At 36.5% G+C, this 19065-nt stretch overlaps 1 protein-coding gene across 1 annotated transcript in view; it reads left to right on the forward strand.

Moving 5' to 3' along the window:
* Positions 1-19065, forward strand: part of BICC1 (BicC family RNA binding protein 1) — a 111976-nt gene that overhangs the window by 42397 nt on the left and 50514 nt on the right. Inside the window, exon 3 of the mRNA XM_085323661.1 lies at positions 9466-9535. Within this exon, the coding sequence (XP_085179787.1) occupies positions 9466-9535 (70 nt within the window). The remainder of the gene's footprint in view (positions 1-9465; positions 9536-19065) is intronic.

A 19065-nucleotide genomic window follows, 5' to 3' on the forward strand; every position in this document is an offset into this window, starting at 1 on the left:
TTTTCTTTTCTTTTCTTTTTTTTTTTTTTTGTTTACTTTGGCATGAACCTAGACCTATATGTCTTTTGAAAATAGTGTGCTGTTTTTTATGACATATTTCTATACCTGATTCTAGATTAGCTAGGAAATTTTAAAACACTTTTTTTGATAAAGCTATCTTGGTAGTTAGTGAAGCTTAATCTAAAATTAAAAATGAATCAATTTAAAAAAAACATACTACTTACATATGTAAAGATCACATTCCTGCTGTACTGAACAATTCCCARTCAAAGCATGAAAGAAATCAGTTTGTATCAATACAGAACCATATCTTTGTAGGATATTCTATATGGTAGTCTATAAAATCTTTTAGTATAGCCCTTTTCATAGACAGGTGAGGTTATAGAATAAGGCCTGTATAGATACTTAGTAAAAATGTGTTTGGGTTTCTGACAGTCAGAAAATAAAATGGAAAACATGATCTACTCCTACTCCCCCTGCAAGAGATGCAGGCATTCCTGCATCAGGTGCACCTCCTTGCACTTGAGTGATGCCACATTTTTTCATACTATTTCTTCCTATACAGAGAGTTATATAATTGGACCTCAGTGTTTTTCCTCACCTGTGTATGATTCTGGTGTATATTTTATATTTACATTTAAACATAATTAGTTTAGGCAATCTAAATGAGGAAGGAACTTGTAGAAATGGTTCCTATATTTTACAGTTCAAACTCTCACTGTCACCAGTCTGTGTTGGGGATGTACAGTCTCTCTAGTACTACTGATGTTCAGAGACATTCTTTGCTTTTACCTGAAAAAAGGGAACATCAATACTGTGGAGTCAGATAGTTTTACTGCTTTCTTTCAGAGACTTATTTCTAATTTAAACAGTGTACTCGTAGTTTTGAAGTTCATGCAACTAGCAAATTCTTCTATAGCCAAGAGTCTGTTGCACTAAAAAAAGCCCTTCCCATACAACAAAAACGCCCAAACCACCCACCCAACCAAAAAGACTCTGGGTGCTTCTGTTTTGATTAGTTCCAGTGTATCTACTTTCCCTACGAGGACTCTATAGATGAGGTATATGAAAGCTAAAATACTTCTTGCTTGTCTTTGTTTCAATTTTTATTTAAAATGACTTTGTATAGCTTGTATTTTGCTAATGTGTATAGAATTATTACAGTAAAATTATTAGCAATGCTTTGTAATGAATTTGGTTGACTGGAAAAATCTTCCTTGCAAAATTTGTTCCAAATCTATTTTTAAAAGAATTTTCTCATGAAATGTTAAGAAAAATAGAGTCCTGATTTAAATAAATGGGAGTGGTGGGCTTGTTGGAGTAGGAGTTCCTTACTGTACTAAAAACGTGGGCCAGGCTCGCAGAAGAACTATGTATTTGCTCTGAGCGTTGGGCTAAGTTTTGTAATCGCCTTTTGTTAGCTTCTGACACCCCCCTGTTCCCTTGCCAAACGCGGTAGTCCCTGCTCCCCTACCGGTGGTGTGCTCTGGGCCTGGCATCTCAGACGCGTCCTGTGGCGTGACCAGTGTTAGAGGCTCTTCTCCTGGGTGACTTTACACAGTTCCTTTTGTGTCCTGTTCTCCATTTCCATTCCTGTTTTCTCCTCAGCCATTAAATAAAATACTCTTTCTGGTAACGGTTACAGCTGCTGTGCTGTTCCTGCTGCCGGAGCTGTTGATCAGGAGTTGGCCCTCCTGCTTCGCAGATGCTGCTCCTTTACCATCTCCGCCTGCGAAGCACAAGCATCAGCTCACTTAGAGCTGTACTCGGCTCCTGTGACTCTCTAGCTCAGATGCTCTCCTGCTTTTTCTGAAAGCATTTTTCTGTTTTTATGCAAACTATGTTGCATGTTTATTCTAAACTACAGCAGTAAATCTGTTTAGACTGGTATTAATGCATCTATACCGAGGGACCTACACTGCTCTAAACTGATAGAACTTCTCTCAAAGTAGATGATGTAATATGAACATCTTATGCCTGTGAAACAAAGTATTTTGAGACTTCTTTGCTCTGTGGGTTTTTTGCTAGGCATCCTGAGGTCGGATTTTAAATTGTCACATGTTACTGATTGGCCAACACTGCATTAGATGGATAKTGTAGTTGTACATTTACAAAAGTAAATTTCTCTTTTGAATGTTATCAAGTTATAATGAACAAAACCTACAATACTGAATTATAGCTCTGTGTTTTTCTGAGACTTAGTAAATTCAATTCCTAATCCCTTTATTCTGCTAGTAGTGCTTTGTTAACTACGAGTACTTTTTACAGCAAAACTGACCGTATTTCTGATGAACTTATTTTCTTTCAAAGAATGTTTTTTTTTAAATTGTAATAAAATCACTAATCAACTGAAGCTCCAAATTTCTAAATGTACTGTGTATAGGCCCAAATTTCATTATGATTCTTAAACCAAAATTTAAGCGTATGACTTTCTCATTCAACTTGCTTTAGAAGCACCTGTTCAGTTCTCAGTTCACTGTGGCTGTTCATTGAGCTAAGAATTTGGAGCGCTTAAACTAGAGATTTTAAAAGAATTTTTTGGTAAGTTATCACAAGCAGCTTTTGTGTATTTGTAAATGATGACGGGTAAGGATCTGGATTGAACTTTAAATGAACATATGTATCTACTCAAGCCATTTTACAGTTGTTGCTGAGATAAAACTGAGATTTTTAATACTATCTTAATCTCAGCTACTCAATTTCACCTTTTATTTAAGGTTGTTCTAGGTGTAAAGGAGAATTAACAGGCATAAAATATGAGGCTGATGTTTTTCTTACAGTAAGACAAATATTCTTAGACTCTGAATTGATTTTCTTCATAGTATTTTCATTTAACCACTGAATTTTTGTATCCTGAAAAATATTTCATATAATATTTGGAAGAAACCTAATGCTTAAAAATCTCTTATCACATGATAGATGACAGTATAGTACTATCATATTTTGCTTACATTTTTTGTATGGCACCTGGCTTTGCAGTGTGTTTTAGGTTTAAAAAGAAAGAACAGACTTCCTGCAGTGATTGTGCTCTTAAAACTTGCCTTGTTTATCGTCTGAAACCATTCCTGCAAAGCTTGCCTTAGTGTTCTCAACTGCCATTATGATTTAACCTTACTGCTTAAGCATCTTTCTTTTTATCCTTTATTCTGTGAATAATTAAGCAATTAAAATGTCCTTTCAGAAAAGCAAAAAGATACCCTTTAGAATTCAGCAGTTGGATATGTTGAGATGTGTGGGTGGATATTAATAGCAGGAATCTTTTGTTTTCTGCCTGCGTAGCTTAGTAGAACGTAAACATAAAGCTTGGCTGGGTTTCTCCACCTACAGGTGTTAGTGAACACTTGTTAGAGTTTGACAGTGTTTTGGACCTGCATAAAGAATCTTAATTTTTATAACAGCAAAGCTATCATGCTATTGAAGTTTTTTGTTTATAGAAAAGTGTATTTGTCAAGTTTTGAAAGGCCATTACCATTTTACCGCTTTTTTCTTATACTATTGCTACTTCTGGACTTCATTTTTTGGCCTTGCTGTTTTGCACAGCAGCTTTCACCTTTGTGTTTAAGTCTCCTATGTAATTGATACAATGATTTTTTTTTTTTTGAAGTTCAAGGGAAAAATGGTTCCAAGAAAACAAGAAAAACATGAATGTGGATACAGTGATGTAGCAAAACAGTCGGTCACTTTTCTTTTGGCAGTCTTATGAAATGTTTATCTTGAGTATATGTGCTCCATAAAGATAGCAAGTTTTGGTAATCCATAAAGAATGCTAATTACAATGTTTTTAACCTGCTGGAGATTCAAGTTCAAAACAGGATTTTCATTTTTCATTTCGTATTATCATGATCTTTAGGTATAGACCATTGTTCATAGTTCTCTGTCTTCCCAGTCCCTTTCCTACCCTCACGCTTGGATTTTTCTCCTGTTCAGCAATTTTAACCATACATATATATACTGGGAGACACTTAGTAGTGCATACTGGAGTTCTGTCGTTGCTTTTTGTCCATAGAGAAAGGGATATTTATTGATGCTATATTAAAACAGAGACTGGGAGCCATCTTGAAATTGCAAATGCGTTTGTGTCTGAAGTTCAGGGTGGTAATGTTGCCAGTAATAACGTTCAGAGGTGTCCTTACACTTGGCAGTCCGAGGTGTTCACGCATAATACAAATGAGCAGGGTCTATGCAGTGTTTTCAGTTCCTCTCCAATATCTGCCTGAGTTAGAACTTGATCTTTGCAAACATTATTTTTGGCTAGCGTGCAAGCTCAGCTATCCATATTTTGTCTTTTTATTTCAGTGTTTTTGTTCTTTTCCAATTTAAAGTAGTTTTTCCTGTTTTTCCCATTTTTATTTTTCCTTGGACTTGTTAGGTTAGCATTGCCTCAAACTTCCTTCGGTTTTAAACTTCATACTGCTTGCAAATGTCGTATCCTATCAGGTATGCCTTTATCTTGCTGGAAGATGATTTGATATTCGGAAATACTCTTTTTAAGACATGTAAACACAGAGCTGAGAATTAGCATTGACTCTAAGGGTATTCTGAAGGTAGTTTGAGCCCTGTCTTGATTGCACACTTTTTTTCTTTTTTTTTTCCCCTGTCTGCTGCACAAAGTGGCGTTTTCTGATAGCCAAAACCAAGAGCTTTGCCTTTAGCCTTGAGAATTTTGGAGGTAGTTCCACTTGTTGTGGAAGGGATATTTTTTAAAAATTGGTTCTTGGTACCAAATTGAAGTAGTGGTTGGCTACCTGCATTACCTCCATTTACTGTAGCTGAAATTTTAGGCCCTTGCTTACAACATATCTAGAATTTTATTGGAGTATGGTACTTGTCATCTCTACCTACTGCAGTAGTTTGTACGAGATTTCAAACTTTGAGCTTTCATTGCTAGGTCTTTTGACAGGGTTTGAAGTCTCCTTTTAAGAAATGGAGTATAGTCCCTGCAATGTTCCACGCAGCAAAGAAGCTATGTTTTTTCTGACATTGGCATTATTTAATAGCTGAAAATGGAGATGAAATAGCTGCAAATAGAAATGATTTCCTTTTAAGTCCCTGAATTCTTTGAAATCTATCTTTGTGCAAAAGTATTTTTTGTTGTGATTTGATCCTGTAGTTCCAGAATGGCTTTCTTACTGGCTTGCAAGGTTAAGTGTGTAAATTTTCAGGGGCCAAACAGGATTGTACTCTGTTACCATTTGTACCCCTTTGGGCTAAAGTGATGATGGTTTAAGTGTTGTCTAAACTCTTCTGTTGATGATGTTGATCTAAATGTAGGTGTTTGTTTCTAACTCGCATGGGGAGAACCCAGGAAAAGTCTTGGAAGACAAGAACTTGGCTATTCAGAATAGTAGCTTGATAACAAAACCTACCAGTGGATGTAGAAATTAATTGCTTTTTAGGTTTTCTATCTACAAACCCTAGTTTTCTGGAAATAGATGTTGGTATTCCTAAATGTAGATTGAGATTAAACATATGCTTGTTCTAAAAGTGGAATTTAAAGTTGATGTTCATAGTGTTTGCACATGCACAATTATTCATAATTTTATATGTGTATGTGGTGTGTGTGTGTATACATGTTTTCTGTTGTGTCAGACAAGATTGAATTGAGGAAGCTAATTTGTCACCACCAAAAAAGGGAGGCTAAAGTTGGAATAAAATAAAATAATTGCAGAAACCCCTACCAATTCTTAAAAATTTCAGGCCCCTCTTACCCATCTTGCTCTCCTCTGCCCCTGGCTAAGAACAAAGGCAGGCAAGGCTGGGGTGCACTAACTCCAAAGGCTGGCAGCTCAGGAACGGGCAACTCCTTCACCAACTGCAAATCCTACTGCTTTGGTTTCGTGTGTGTGTGTTCTAAATGAGAAGAAGTCTGGCTGGTTGGTTGTTCTTCATCTAATATGTTCAAAATACTTCCTCTGAGTTTTGAAATGCTTGTGGGTTTGTGAGGGAGTTGTTTTGGTTTTCTTTTTGCATTCAGTGAATTCCAGTTTCCRTCTAAAACATCTAAACAAAAATTACAGTTTAGGGGAAAATGACTTTGTAATGTCTTAATGTAAAAACTCCCAATAGTATTTAAACCATAACTTTTCCAGTATGTCCAGAGTAGCTGGAGTACAAGGAGACCAAAACAAAAGCTTTTCCTCTAGCTGCCTTGGAACATGTGTGTGTTTCTTTTTTCTTTTCTTTTTTTTTTTTTCTCCTCCTCCTGAAGGCCAAATAATGTGCAGCTGGAGCTGGTTTTTCAGAGTCAAGGTGCAGTCTCATTTCTCTTTATGGTACCTTCCAGTGTTCTCTGTCTTCTATATGTTCTCCACTGAGATCAGCTTATATAATTTAGCTTACATAAATCTCAATTTTTGTTGGAGGGAGGGGAAGGGAGAGAAGGGAAGGTGTAAATTGATAATTTCTTAGGTTTTCCCCCATTCTGAGAGGACAGAGCTTGAGATTTACTGTTTGCTGCTGAATGTGCTGGCTGCTTCCTTGAGTCAGCCTGTTCTTCGAGGTGGGAGAGCCCAGGTTTGTATAAACGCTGTCCCTTTACCTGAAGAGAAGAGAAACCCAAGCAGAGCTGCTGTTCTGCAGTCTAAGTGGTTGTGAACTTTTATTCACTCCTCCCAGGGCTGAATTTCCTCAATATATTGTAGCAAAAGTATTTGTACAGTTGAAATAGAGATATATACATGTGTTATGTAAAGTAAATTTTTGTTTTTTTCATTTGAAAGAATCACTTTCAGGATATGTGGCTTAACACTGAGTTTTCCTAATGAGTGTATTCCATTGCAGCATGCAGTTGAGGATTTTTATGGTACAATTCCAAATTTATTCAAGAAAAAAAGACAAGAGTGGCTTTGGCTCTCAGAACTGCCAGAGTTAGAATGGTAAAGTAGAATTAAAAGGTGATGCAACAGAGCAATCTATATTATGCAGAATTTTACTGTGGCGTAGTTTTAAGATTGTGTTTAGCTTAATGCTTAATGGCTGTAACAAAAATTTCAGCTTTTTATTTTCCCCTAAGGCTTTGATGGTTCTGCTCTTACAATAATTAGTTGAAAAGGAAAGTAATTGATAACATGCAAAATTCAACTCTTGGAAGTTCTGGTCCTCTTCTTGAAACTTCATGAGCTATTTAGATATTGTAGTATATGTAAGACTTATTTATGAAATACAGTTCAAGGACTTTTAAGGGTTCCTGTGAGAACACCAATTTCTCAGAAGTTATTTCCCATTTCAAACTTTTCTAAGGCAGTCAAAATTCTCCAAGATTGCTGTACGTACAAAAGAAATTGAGACATGTTTCCTCCTCTTTCTTTCCCTTGCCACATTCAGGATAATGAGTTGAAAATTTTTGACAGTGTCCTTTGTTTGTTTGTTTTTTAGTTTTCATTTGTAAGAGCAACCAAACAGCGTAATTGTTAAATGCAAGTGCATTTTAAGTTCTTTTGCTGAAGTGGTACACGTGTTCTTTATTTAGGAATGAATTGGTCCTACCAAGAGAGACGGTGATGCACCTGAAAGAAGCTTTCTCTTCCTCCTTTCCTACCTCTTTCCTCCTTCCACTGATCAAGTAATTATTTCTATAATTTTCAGCCTAAATTTATTGTTAATATCTGTGTTAAATAGTCTTTTGCCATTCTTTTGGCAAAAGTATTTTAGATAGGCTGTCTAAAATAGTATGACCCAGCAGATCAAGCGAAGCGATTATTCCCATCTATTCAGCTTGTGGGCTTATAACGCTTTTGTRTATGGAGTACTTTGTTCAGGTGTGGTCTACTCAGCATATGAAGGGCTGTAAGAAACTGAAGAGAGTCTGACAGAGTGTCACCAAGTTGGTCAGGAGGCTGAATGTACAGGGAAAGGGTAAGAGGGCAGGGTTTCTCAGTGTGGAGTACAGCAGATGAAGCGGGGACAGATCTAATTGCAGTTTTCAGCTGCCCAGTGAGCAGTTGCAGAGAGAACTAGGTTGGAGTCCTCTTGGAAGTTCTCAGCAAAAGAACGAGAGACTATGGCCAAAGTTTGAGCAAGAAAAAATCCAAATAGACATGAGAAAAGAGTTTCTTGATGAGGGTGGCTGAACATTGAAGTATTGCCCAGTGAGGTGGAGGAATTTCCGTCCTTGGAGATGGTGAGAACTGGACAGGACAAGGCATTCTAAGTTGACCTACCTCATAGTTGGTCCCACTTTGTGTGGGAGGTTGGTCCCTTCTATCCCAAATTATTCCAGGATTCTAAGCCCCCTTATAACTGACATTTAACCAAGCTAAAGAGACTTTTTATAAGAAGTCACTGGAATTGTTACAGGAGTAAAGAGCCTTGGCCTAGACACTGTACAATATCTCGTCCATGTGGGAGTAGAGCCAAAAAATGTTCCAGGTGAAATTTCATCAGGGCTTTCTATAATTAACATCTTTATTAAAAAAGTCTTGCCTGATACAGCTCAGGACTGTGCTTGCTTGTTTTAATATATGCATTTTCTTGGTGTCCTACAGCAATCTCCTAATGGTCATTTGGGTTGGAAAGATTCTAGTGTATGTAACAAGTTTTTTAGCCTCAATAACTATGCCTGGCATTTTGTAACATTGAGTTTTGATCCACTTCTGTGACATCTTTGGTGTCGTTCAGTTTCTTCTTCCTTATTATTACTAAATATTTTAATGATCAACTACAATTCTGTGCTGTTATTAAATTCCAATGGCATATGCCTCTGGCTCATGGATTTCACTAAAATTGAAGACAGCAACAGAATAACTCTACACATTGAGCCAAATGAATACATGATTTTAGGAAGTTGTGTGTTTGTATGTGTATGCATATCCATATAAATGTAGGTTTTTCCCCCGTTGACTACCTTGGGATTTACAAAGTGTGCATTGTATTGCATCAGATAAGTGGAAATCTGATGGTATTTGAGCTGCTAAATCAGTAAGTAAAATTTTGGAGGTCTGGATAGTATTTCAAGGTGAGAAGTTGTTTTCAGGTGAAGTGGGGGCAAGAAAAAAAAACAGAAGAGAGCATGAACAAAAAGACTTCTAAAACCAAAACAGCAATCACCCCTTGAAGGCAACCTGATGTATCTTAATTTATGATGACTCAGAATGACCTGACTTGAATTTGATAGGGCTTATTTAAAAGGCATTTTTGTGTAACTAAAGAAATATTTTCATTGAACTCCATTTCTTCTGAGATGGACCTAGAACATGCTGTAGCCAGTGGCAGTTATTTGAACTTCATGGAAACTGGTGAGCAGCATTCTTGATTTGCTTTTTGAGTTTTTGTTGAAGCATCAGAGATCAGTTCTACCTGTCATCAAACAAAAACTCTTCTAAACCCTAACCCCTCAAAGTTAATGACTTGTACTATTTAAAAGTAATAGTCAACAGATTTAAAAACAGAATACATCTTTTCTTTACGTGAGCTCTCGACTTAAGACTGGTAAAAACTTAATTTTGCATAAATATTTTCTTTTAACAGATTATGGAAGAAACAAATACACAGATTGCTTGGCCATCAAAGTTGAAGATTGGAGCGAAATCAAAAAAAGGTATTTCTTATTATTTTTAATGGATTAGTTCTTAAAGATAGTCAAAACAACTAACAAGCAATTCTGTCTTTAGATTCACCTTATCATTTTTGGACATTTGAAATATTTTCATCTCAGTCTTCTGCTTTCCATAAGAATTTCTTGTTGAAGCAGTTATCTAAGATACCTGTATATCTGTGTAGGTATATATGAAGCTTTTATATAACCAAATGTGTGAATGTAAATATATACACACATATATATATATGTAAGTATATACACACACTCATCTTGGTGAATAAATACATTTCAAGTAGCTTAAACTTCCTAAAGATATTTTACTATCAGACTTGTACTTTTTAACTTTAGTATAGATGATTTTTTTTTCTAGATCCAGATGGAATAGTTTCTTATAGTAACTAAAGCTAGCTAGTTGTTTTGATAACATCTTAGAATAGTCTTATATAAAGCACAAAGATATCATACAGTAGTTTAAGCTCCTATAGAACAATGTATATTCATTATGTGCTTGATAAAGACCAACTTGCTTTTTGGTTTCTTAAACTTAGAGCTGTTCATTATTAATGGCCATTATTATGTGTGTTAAATTGTGGCTCTTTTGGATGTACAGTTTACTGCATACCAGTACATACCAAGTGTATAATCTTGAACATCTATATCTGAAATTGTTATGACTGAATGAAAGCACTGCTTAATTCCTCCACTGCAAGAGAAATGAAATTAAAATTGTTTTGAAATACTGCATGTATCTTTGTTCAGACGGAGAGATACAGATATAGATATTGAAAACAAGAAACAATAAAGTCCAAATAATTTTTCTGTATATTTTATCTGGTATATATTGGTGGAGATGAATAACTTCAAAGAAGCTCTCATGAGGGGAAAAAAAATCTCTTTTGAAAGGTGCAGGATTAGTAACACTTTTGTTTAAAGTGAGATACAGTTTTTCAGGTACATTCCCACGTGGTATTGAAGTACAGATTTTTTTCTACCTGCACAGAAAAATTTACTTTCCACTTGGAAGTTCAAAAATGGGGGAAGAATTCATACCTTGGAAAAAATTCAAGGRTTGTGTATGCATATATTTGTTTGCAGAATGAAAGCTGCCTCCACCTAAAGTAAGGTGCGAGTTGCAAGGTCTCTGGGCAAACCTGTACTTGTGTTCTTTCTGTCTAAGATGCTATGAATCGATAGACAGGTAAAACTCCTCAGGAAACTGAGGCAGGAGAGAACAAATTGTTTATTTGCATTAAGAGAGGAGAAGGAAGAAATGAAGCAGCATCTGCCCTTGTTTATTTTTCCTTCAAATTTAAAATAACTTAGTTCTGAGGATTAAAAACGTGGATGAAAGGCCATGAAGAAAGGGGTAAGAGAAATAGCTTGCTGGAATTCTGGACTGGTACTTAGTTGTGCAGATTAGTTAAACCTCTTTATTAATGATCTCAAACAATGTTATATTTGTGGGGAAGCTCTAGTAGTATATGATATGAATTTGAATACAAGGGAAATAAAAGCTAAAAGTTATGAGCTAATAACAAAAATAACAATTTGGAGGGGGAGCATAAAATACAACTGGGCATACTGAGTTTGTCTGTGATGGGAATTATTATCTTGAAAAGACTTAACATCAAAATAAACTTCAGATAGTGAAAAGCTGCAAACTAGGCACTTTTGGAATGTATTCTAGTATTGGGAAATGTTTCAAATGCCTGTGAAGAGAGCGAAGTCTTTTACTCTGGCTAGTTTTGCTCTAAAAGGTTGTATATGCACCTAAGATAGTAAGTTACAGTATGTGTAGAAAGAACTCTCAACCTAGAGGTTCCTGTTTCTGGTGAAATACTCTGTCTACATTTGGCATCAATTATCTGCAATTCTGTAACCTTTCATTTGCAGCCCCAACAGCTGTTTATTTGGGGTAATATTCAAATGCCTAACATAATCTAGCTTTACTTAATGGCATTTTATGATTGAGATGAGAGTCTGCAAAAAGTAACTAGCCAACTCTGACTTGAGCTCTGAGAAGATCTCTTGCTTCCCCATCTGCTGGAGCAGGAAGCGAGTGTCTGATTTTGCTCCCTCAATGAGGGACTCCTAGTTACTGATTCACAGGCTTGTAGCCCAGCCATGTATAACCAAGTATACCAATTCTTTTATGTAATCTTCCAGTAAAGTTTGCCTGCAGTTTCAGTAGCTGCATATTCTGTAATTATATGTTATTGTCTTTGGTCATCCGCAGTTCTCTTTCCAAAATACAAGAAAAAATCAGTAGGAAGACGTCTCTAGCAGCACTTTCTGCTGTGTTGTCTAATCTGTTGTGAAACATTCAGAGTGTACTGTCATGTTCTCTGTTGTTGTCAGCTTTTAGTTTGAGATTGTTGATACGATTTCAAGAATGAGAGAGGGTACCTAGAGATTAATCTGATTCATAGTATTTCAAGTATGAAAGAGTACGTACTGTCTTTCTAGTTATAGCACACAAATATGGAAGTTTGTAATAACATTCAGTAAGGGTCTGAATCACAAGATCTGTACTAGACCCAGAGTCTTTCTGATATTGTGAAAAACTTTGTTGATAAATTTGAAGCACTAAGAGATGACCTGCAAGTTGCTAATTTTTTTCTATTTAGATTGTTTTGATTAAATTTTTTTTGATGATTGTGAAATAACAAAAGAAAGTCATCATCATGAAACTTAAGTATAACTCAAATATTTTCTGAAACTCAGAATTACAGAATGATGTCTGGATTGAACATATGCAGAATTTAAACAATTTGTTAATTAAAACTTCTGTTTTAAGATTAAATTGCTAAAATATCTCTTTACAAAGGCTAGAATTCACAAATCAATTGTCAATTTTCAGCAGTTTCATAAAGATCAAATGAAGAATTTCCTGGCTGGCATGAAAGCCAGATGCTGCAGTCTTGCTCTGTGAGGGGTGATTGGGGTAAAGTATTTTGAAATACATGTTTAGAAAATACACAAACAGAAACAAATTTTACAGCATCTTCAGGTTGACAAAGAGATGCAATAACATTAGGGTGTCAGGGAAGAAAGTGAAACAATTTAAGATTTTTTTTTTTTAGTGGCTGATTCCTCTCTACCAATGATGGAAATAATGCAAGCTCTCATATTGTAAGCTGAGTGCCTCTGCTTTGCATGGCTGAGGTAAGAGGTAGAGAATAGGGCATACCAAAACTTGATATTTGATAGGTTTCTCATCTTCCTTAGTTCAGTGAATTAAACAAAATTGAGAGGAAACTTTTCTGTCCGTTCCCCTCTTGCTGTCAATACTACTCTTCCACTCTGTTGTTGTTCATGTTCCATAGAAATGCTATTAGTTGTCTTTAAAAGACTTATTCCTTAATATGAAAGTTGAAAATTGATCACTAAAACCTAAGTGGTTGGATGCTGTAGTTCTGCAAACACTTTTAAAGTAGGCCTTAGTTAGTAGCATTGCCCTCTCCCTTCCCCAAGTGTCCTCCTGCTCTGCTCTTGGTCCTGGTCCCCTTCTCGCTCCTCTCCAGCCCTTTCCATTGTATTGCTCCTGCTGCCATTGTCATATGGGCCCCAGATCAGCTTAAAACTAACAGTAGAGTCCTTGGTTTGTTGGATTGCTTTTCTGTTTGCTAGCTGTTTTAACCCAAATTGTCCTCTGTCTGGAYTGCCATGTGATTGTAAGAACTTGCAATGACATAACGGGTAAAAGCATTGAGGGCAGACAAAGACTGCCTTACTATGTGGCAGGCTTCTCTGTGGCGACCTGAGGCACTCTTGGAAATTTAGGAGATGTGTGTGTATGGAGTTATATTTCATCCATATAGCTCGCCTTTCTTGTCTTTTTATTTTTTTTCTCTATCTATAGATGTGTGTCTTTGCATTTCAGCAGCCGTAAAGAACTTGAGAACCAAGAGTGTGGAGCATGTGTGTGCCCACGTATGTTAAGAATGCCAATAATCTTGCAGTAACACTTGGCTAACAACTAGCATAAGAATTTTTTCAACTGCTGGTGGCTTGGTGGCACTAGGTAGAAATTTGCTCAGATGAATTTGGAACATGGAACGTTTTGGAAGATTTAAAAAAGGTGGTAAGGGGAAATGCAAAGGAAAGCGAGCTCAGACTGGGGATAGCTTCAAGTCCCTTGCACTGTTCTGAGAGTTCAGCYCTGTCAAAAAAGGCTGCTGTTAGTAAATTTCTATTAATCTTTTATTTTTACTACCCTTATTTTCATTTCTCCTTTTCTTTTTTTCCTCTAGATTTCATCTTCTTGCTTTTTAAATCTGTCTCTTCTGAAGTTGCCTGCTCTCAATTCTCCTCTTCCTTTCTTGGACTGTTTTTTCATTTCACCTGTTCATGTTTCATTTGCTGCTCTTGAAGTTTGGGTTTTTTTCTTCCCTCCACCTCTTTGCATTTCTGATGCGTTTTAAGCTGGTTAAGAAGAACTACCCAGTCTGTTCTTTTGGTGTATTATTTTTCCTTACCTGAATTGTCTTTCTCCTTCTTTCATCATTGTACTAGAACTCAAACTTCAGTAATTTTTGTTATTCAAACTACTCTGTATTATCAAAATAAGTATTAATATAGGTCATTTTTCACTGGCAAATCCTAAAGGTAGGTCAAGTACTTAGCATGTCAAATCTGTATCTAAGGAGAGTGAAAGAGAAGGAAAGAAGGAGAGAGAAAGAAAGGCAGTAAAGGCAATAGGAAGAAGGCAGCAATAAATAGAAGTGAGTACTGCTGGCATTCCTTGCTCTGTGATTTAGCTTCATGTTTTTCCTTAAATTTTGTCTTCTGCTGTTTGCAAACCCTCTATCGTGCAATCATAATCAAATGCTTCCGCCTGTGCATCTTAAGCTGCTGAGATAATACGAGAAAGATCTACCTAAAATACATTATTATGGTTGCTAAGTTAGTATCTGTGTAGTGAGAGGTATAGTAAAAGCTCCAACCAAGTAAAGTAAAAATGTAAAATATCGCTACTGTCTATTTAAGCATTATTTTGATGTAGGGGTAGAGCTTTAGATGTTCCAGGAAGTACTATGTTAAAATTTTAAGGACTTCATTCTTTTCATTAGAACAGTRATGTCACTTTTTGATGAACTTAAGATCAAACTTACATACAAGTTACTGCCTTAGATTTCAAGGGTAAGCTGGAATATAATTGTCATTTTTTGCTTTAGACCTTTAATTCAGCTTTTAATTGTTTCCCAGTATTTTATTAGAAGCTGAATTTTACAATTTGAGGGGAAGAGGGAAGAGAAAATGTGTAGTCAGTGTGGGCAGCCCTGTTAATGCATGGAAGTGTGGTGGCATGGGTATTTCCTGTTTTGCTGTAGATTTTCTAATATAACTGCAGTCTCATTTTATGCTTTGCAGCTCATCTTTCATTTTGTCTTTGAGTGCTAATTTTCTCAATCTAGTTTGCCAACAAAAAAACGTAAAATGAATAAAAACTGCTTTTTATGCTGAAACTGCAATAGCAGTAGAATTTCATGTATGTAGGATTGGCTTACATAAGAGCAGTTCAGCATATTGCTTGCCAGTTTCTAATGTCACACATGGAGACACTTCATAGTTTGCACATGTTCCATGGAGAGATTACAACATTTCTTAAGACATAAATGCATCCCCGATCATTATGCAATACAGTTTTCATTATTGGAACTGGGCGGAATCCCAAATTCACACAAAGTAGAGGTTATCCTTCCCAAATAGAAATTTCGGTGAAACACATGGCATAGAACCACGCATAACACTTCAGAATTGCTTATTCCAATATGTCACGAATGCAAGTTAAGGCATTATGTATGGTTAAGTTTAAAACAAATATGTTATGATGAAATGTCAGTGATAATGGAAGCACTATTAATTCTGTGGTGCAGTTCTGTGAGTTGTAAAAGAGCACCATAATCTCTTCTACTACGTACAAAGGTCTCTGGATTTCTTAAAAGCACCAAACCTCAGTCCTTTGGCAGTATTGGGCAAGGACTCAAGACCAGGATTTTTGGCACTCACGTTGTACTAGTGGATGGAAAAAGTAGCTAAGGAGTGAGTCCTGCCCTGGACCATGTGAGTGAAGTCAGGCAGGTGGCTACTGCCATCCTGCTTCTCTTAGGGAGTTTACTGCTCGCAAGTGATGCTCCCCACAAGTGTGGGGCTGGCATAGTCAGTAAGCTAATTTGTTTGGAAATGAAAGGTGCTTAGGTAATGCAAAAATGTTGTGGATGTGTTTCAAGAGCAGTGTGTTGTGTCACTCATTCCTSTTCTGTCTGTTGTTTTGACACTTGCTCTTGCTGTTGCTTTGGCACGTGGGCCTTTGGGGTCTTCTAGCCTTGCCTCTCCTTGCCCCCTGCCTGTACCAAATGTTGCTGGTGTKGCCCGCTGCTGGCATCAGGATCTGCCTGGTGGCACCAGGAGTGTGATGTCAAAATGCATGTCACTTTTTTTTTTTTAGGTGATTAAAAAAATCAAATAAGAGGGGACCCTCTGAGGGTGGCTTTTGAGTAACTCTGAAAATAACGTTTGGAAGTAYACTTGAGTGCCTTCCATAGGATTTGGTGCTGACACACATAGGAGCACCATTTTCAGTACTAGCTATTGTCATCTTCCATCTYGAGCTATACGGACGGCCATTCTGTACTGAGAACTAAGAGTGGATAAAAATGTCATGGCTGTACTCAAATGTGAGTATTTAGGACTGAGGCAGCCATTGAGAAACTAACGGTGTTATGGCAGATGTCTGTACGGCATAAAGAAGTGGTCTTGGGTCCCTCCTTCAGAAAAATGTGTTGCATTGCATTGTTGATTTTTGTTRTTATTATGAATGCAGAGTTTAAAAAAATGAATGAATTTGTTTTCAGTGAACACTGGACTCGCTGGAATACTAAAAGGATTTCGATATATTCTACTTTAAGTTACTTAAATGTTTTTTTCTAAATGCCAGGTGACTTAATCTACTTCAGAGGCTGGCATATTTGCCAAGTGCAGTTACATAATCTGACATTTTCACAGGAATTTGGCAATCATAAAGTTAACTTAAAATGACCTGATAGTTTAGGCTATTTAGTTYTTAATATCTCATCTAGCTGTTTGTGTTGAAAACTGTAGTATCTGTTTCCAGCAGCTTGGCATCTACAAGACTGAAGTCCTTGCAGTTTAAATATATAATGCTATGTGCTGTATTTCTTTTAAAGCTTGTCACCCGGCCAGGCTGGCTGGGAGAACTAAGTGCCGTCTTGTGAGTCTATTGGCTGAGCCAGACCCTGGACTGTTGTCTCTTAGGCCATGGGGCATAAAAAGCGTTGCGGAGCTGGCGGTGGTGTGTGGCCGCTCTTGAGAGGCGACGTGGTAAAAATGCCGTTTCCTTTCTCAGGAAGGTCTGTTTACTGACTCACCTTTTGGAGGTGCATGCTGCTGTCTGCTGTTTTCCCATGGCTCTTCCCTTATCCCCAGAGCAAACGAGCCATTTACGTACAATATATGCACAATTGTAAACAATACTAAATTTTAACTGCTGCTTTCTGACTTTGTGGTTCTTTGTACGGTGACATGTACAAGATCTACTTGCTTGTACCGTGACCAACTGAAGTGTTGATAATGGATTGCTTATTGATCAGAGTTCCAGCAATGACAGTAATAAATGCTTTGTTTGTGAAGTCTTCAATATTTTCCTGTTCTCCAGTGTTAGGTATGTTACCCCCTTAACTATACTTGCAGCTGTRATGTATCTTTTTAATTCTGTGTTTTCTTTAAATGGCTTCATTATTCTGGTCTGAAGAGACACCAGGTGGTGGTGGTTGTTTGGGGGGGAAGAGGACTCATTTTTCTGATGGTGCATGCATTATGCCTGGTCTGAAATTTGTTCCAGTTTTTATTGAAAAATTATTTAGGACTAACTATATTGTGAAAAACTGTACTGTCATTGGCAACATAGCTTCTGGCAGTTACACCACTGATCTCAGAGAGAGGTATCTTTACCTATTCCCATTTATTTATTTATTTGACTTYGTCATTCAAGAAATCAGAAAAACCTCCACAATCCCAAGCCCACTAYAAGGTTATGAAAACACATGGATTTAAACACAAAATGTTTTATATAATACTTTATGTAACTATGTATGCCTTTCAAGAATCCTAACATTCTGCATGCTATTGTATGACCATTTCTAAAAGTATTCATAGAAATGAATGGCAAGGAGGAATTGCTTGACTTGTTTTTATTCATCCAACTATATAAAACTGACATTTCACAAAATAACCAAATAGAAGTCTATAAACTATGTTGATACTTTGTTAAAATTAGAATAGGACATGTCATCCTGACCTCATGGAGTATGAACTACTTAGTCATGTGTATAGAGTAGTAGAGGAATAAGGTATTGATTTTTATATTTGAACTATTGTCTTGGAGGAAAATAAGCAGATGTAAGCACTTTYCTGTGAATATGGACACTGAGGAAAAGAATATTCTTGGATTTCTTTATATTTAGACAGTGTATGGCCTCAATCTGTGACAAGATAGATATTTGAAATTAATTGTTCTTTATTATATATTCTCTATTTGGCAAATTGAGACCTAAAGCTCTAGAGGAAAAAAGAGGAATTTACAGCTGTGTATAAATTTGAGCTACATCATCAGGGTGTATTTTTGAATAGAAATTATAGGTTATGTATTTTCAAGATGCTTCTGCTTGAATTATGTGAAAATATTTTCTTACAAGGACTAAATTTCTGATTACATTTGATATGATCTTATGTCTTTGAAGATAGGTAAATCTTGCTCTGCTGTACAAGAAATAAAGTGCCTCTGTGTGGTAAGTTCTATACATGGATCACAGAAAGAATTCTAGTTGCATTTATATRTTTTGCTGAAAGAATGCAGTTGCCCAGATAGGTGGTTACTGGGCAGATTGCCTGAGTGATGTCCTGGTTTCTTAACTTTTTTATTAGTAGCAATATATTAGAAGATGAAGTAGGTATTTAGTGCAGTAAATGGGCCCTTATCATTAGTTAAGCCTTATCTTTCAGTTAAACCAAAGTATATTCCTTTGTGCGTAAGAAGTAGTTTTCAAATCCTRTGAAAGATAGGTATAGGATGTAAATACCTTTTTGCCATGTTCTGTTTGAAGTCAGGACTTTTAGGTAAATGTAAGAAGGCTTTGATAGGTTAGATCTTTGTTAGTATTCTGTGTGTGTGTGTGTGTGAATTTTATATCAAGACTGTTACAGTGATCAACATTCTGTTAACTAAAACATAACTATTTGTACATTCCATTAGAAAACGTAGGAAGCTTTTCTAACAACGTAAAACATGACTTGGATCTCACTGAACACTGCGCTTTGCCTTAGTTTGTCTTAGTATCAAGTGTAGCTCATGGTACCAGTCATACATGCCTACTGGCTGTGAATTAGTTGCACCTGTCCTATACATTTCCTCTCTGTTAAAAGAATAACATCATATGCGATGACTTGCCATGGAGGAATTAAGTAGGGGTTGTTTTCAGAAGACTTGTTAAATCCGTCTTACATCACAT

This window comes from Rhea americana, unplaced genomic scaffold, assembly GCF_003343005.1.
Source record: "Rhea americana isolate MKP2758 unplaced genomic scaffold, rheAme1 scaffold_86, whole genome shotgun sequence".
Lineage (NCBI taxonomy): Eukaryota > Metazoa > Chordata > Aves > Rheiformes > Rheidae > Rhea > Rhea americana.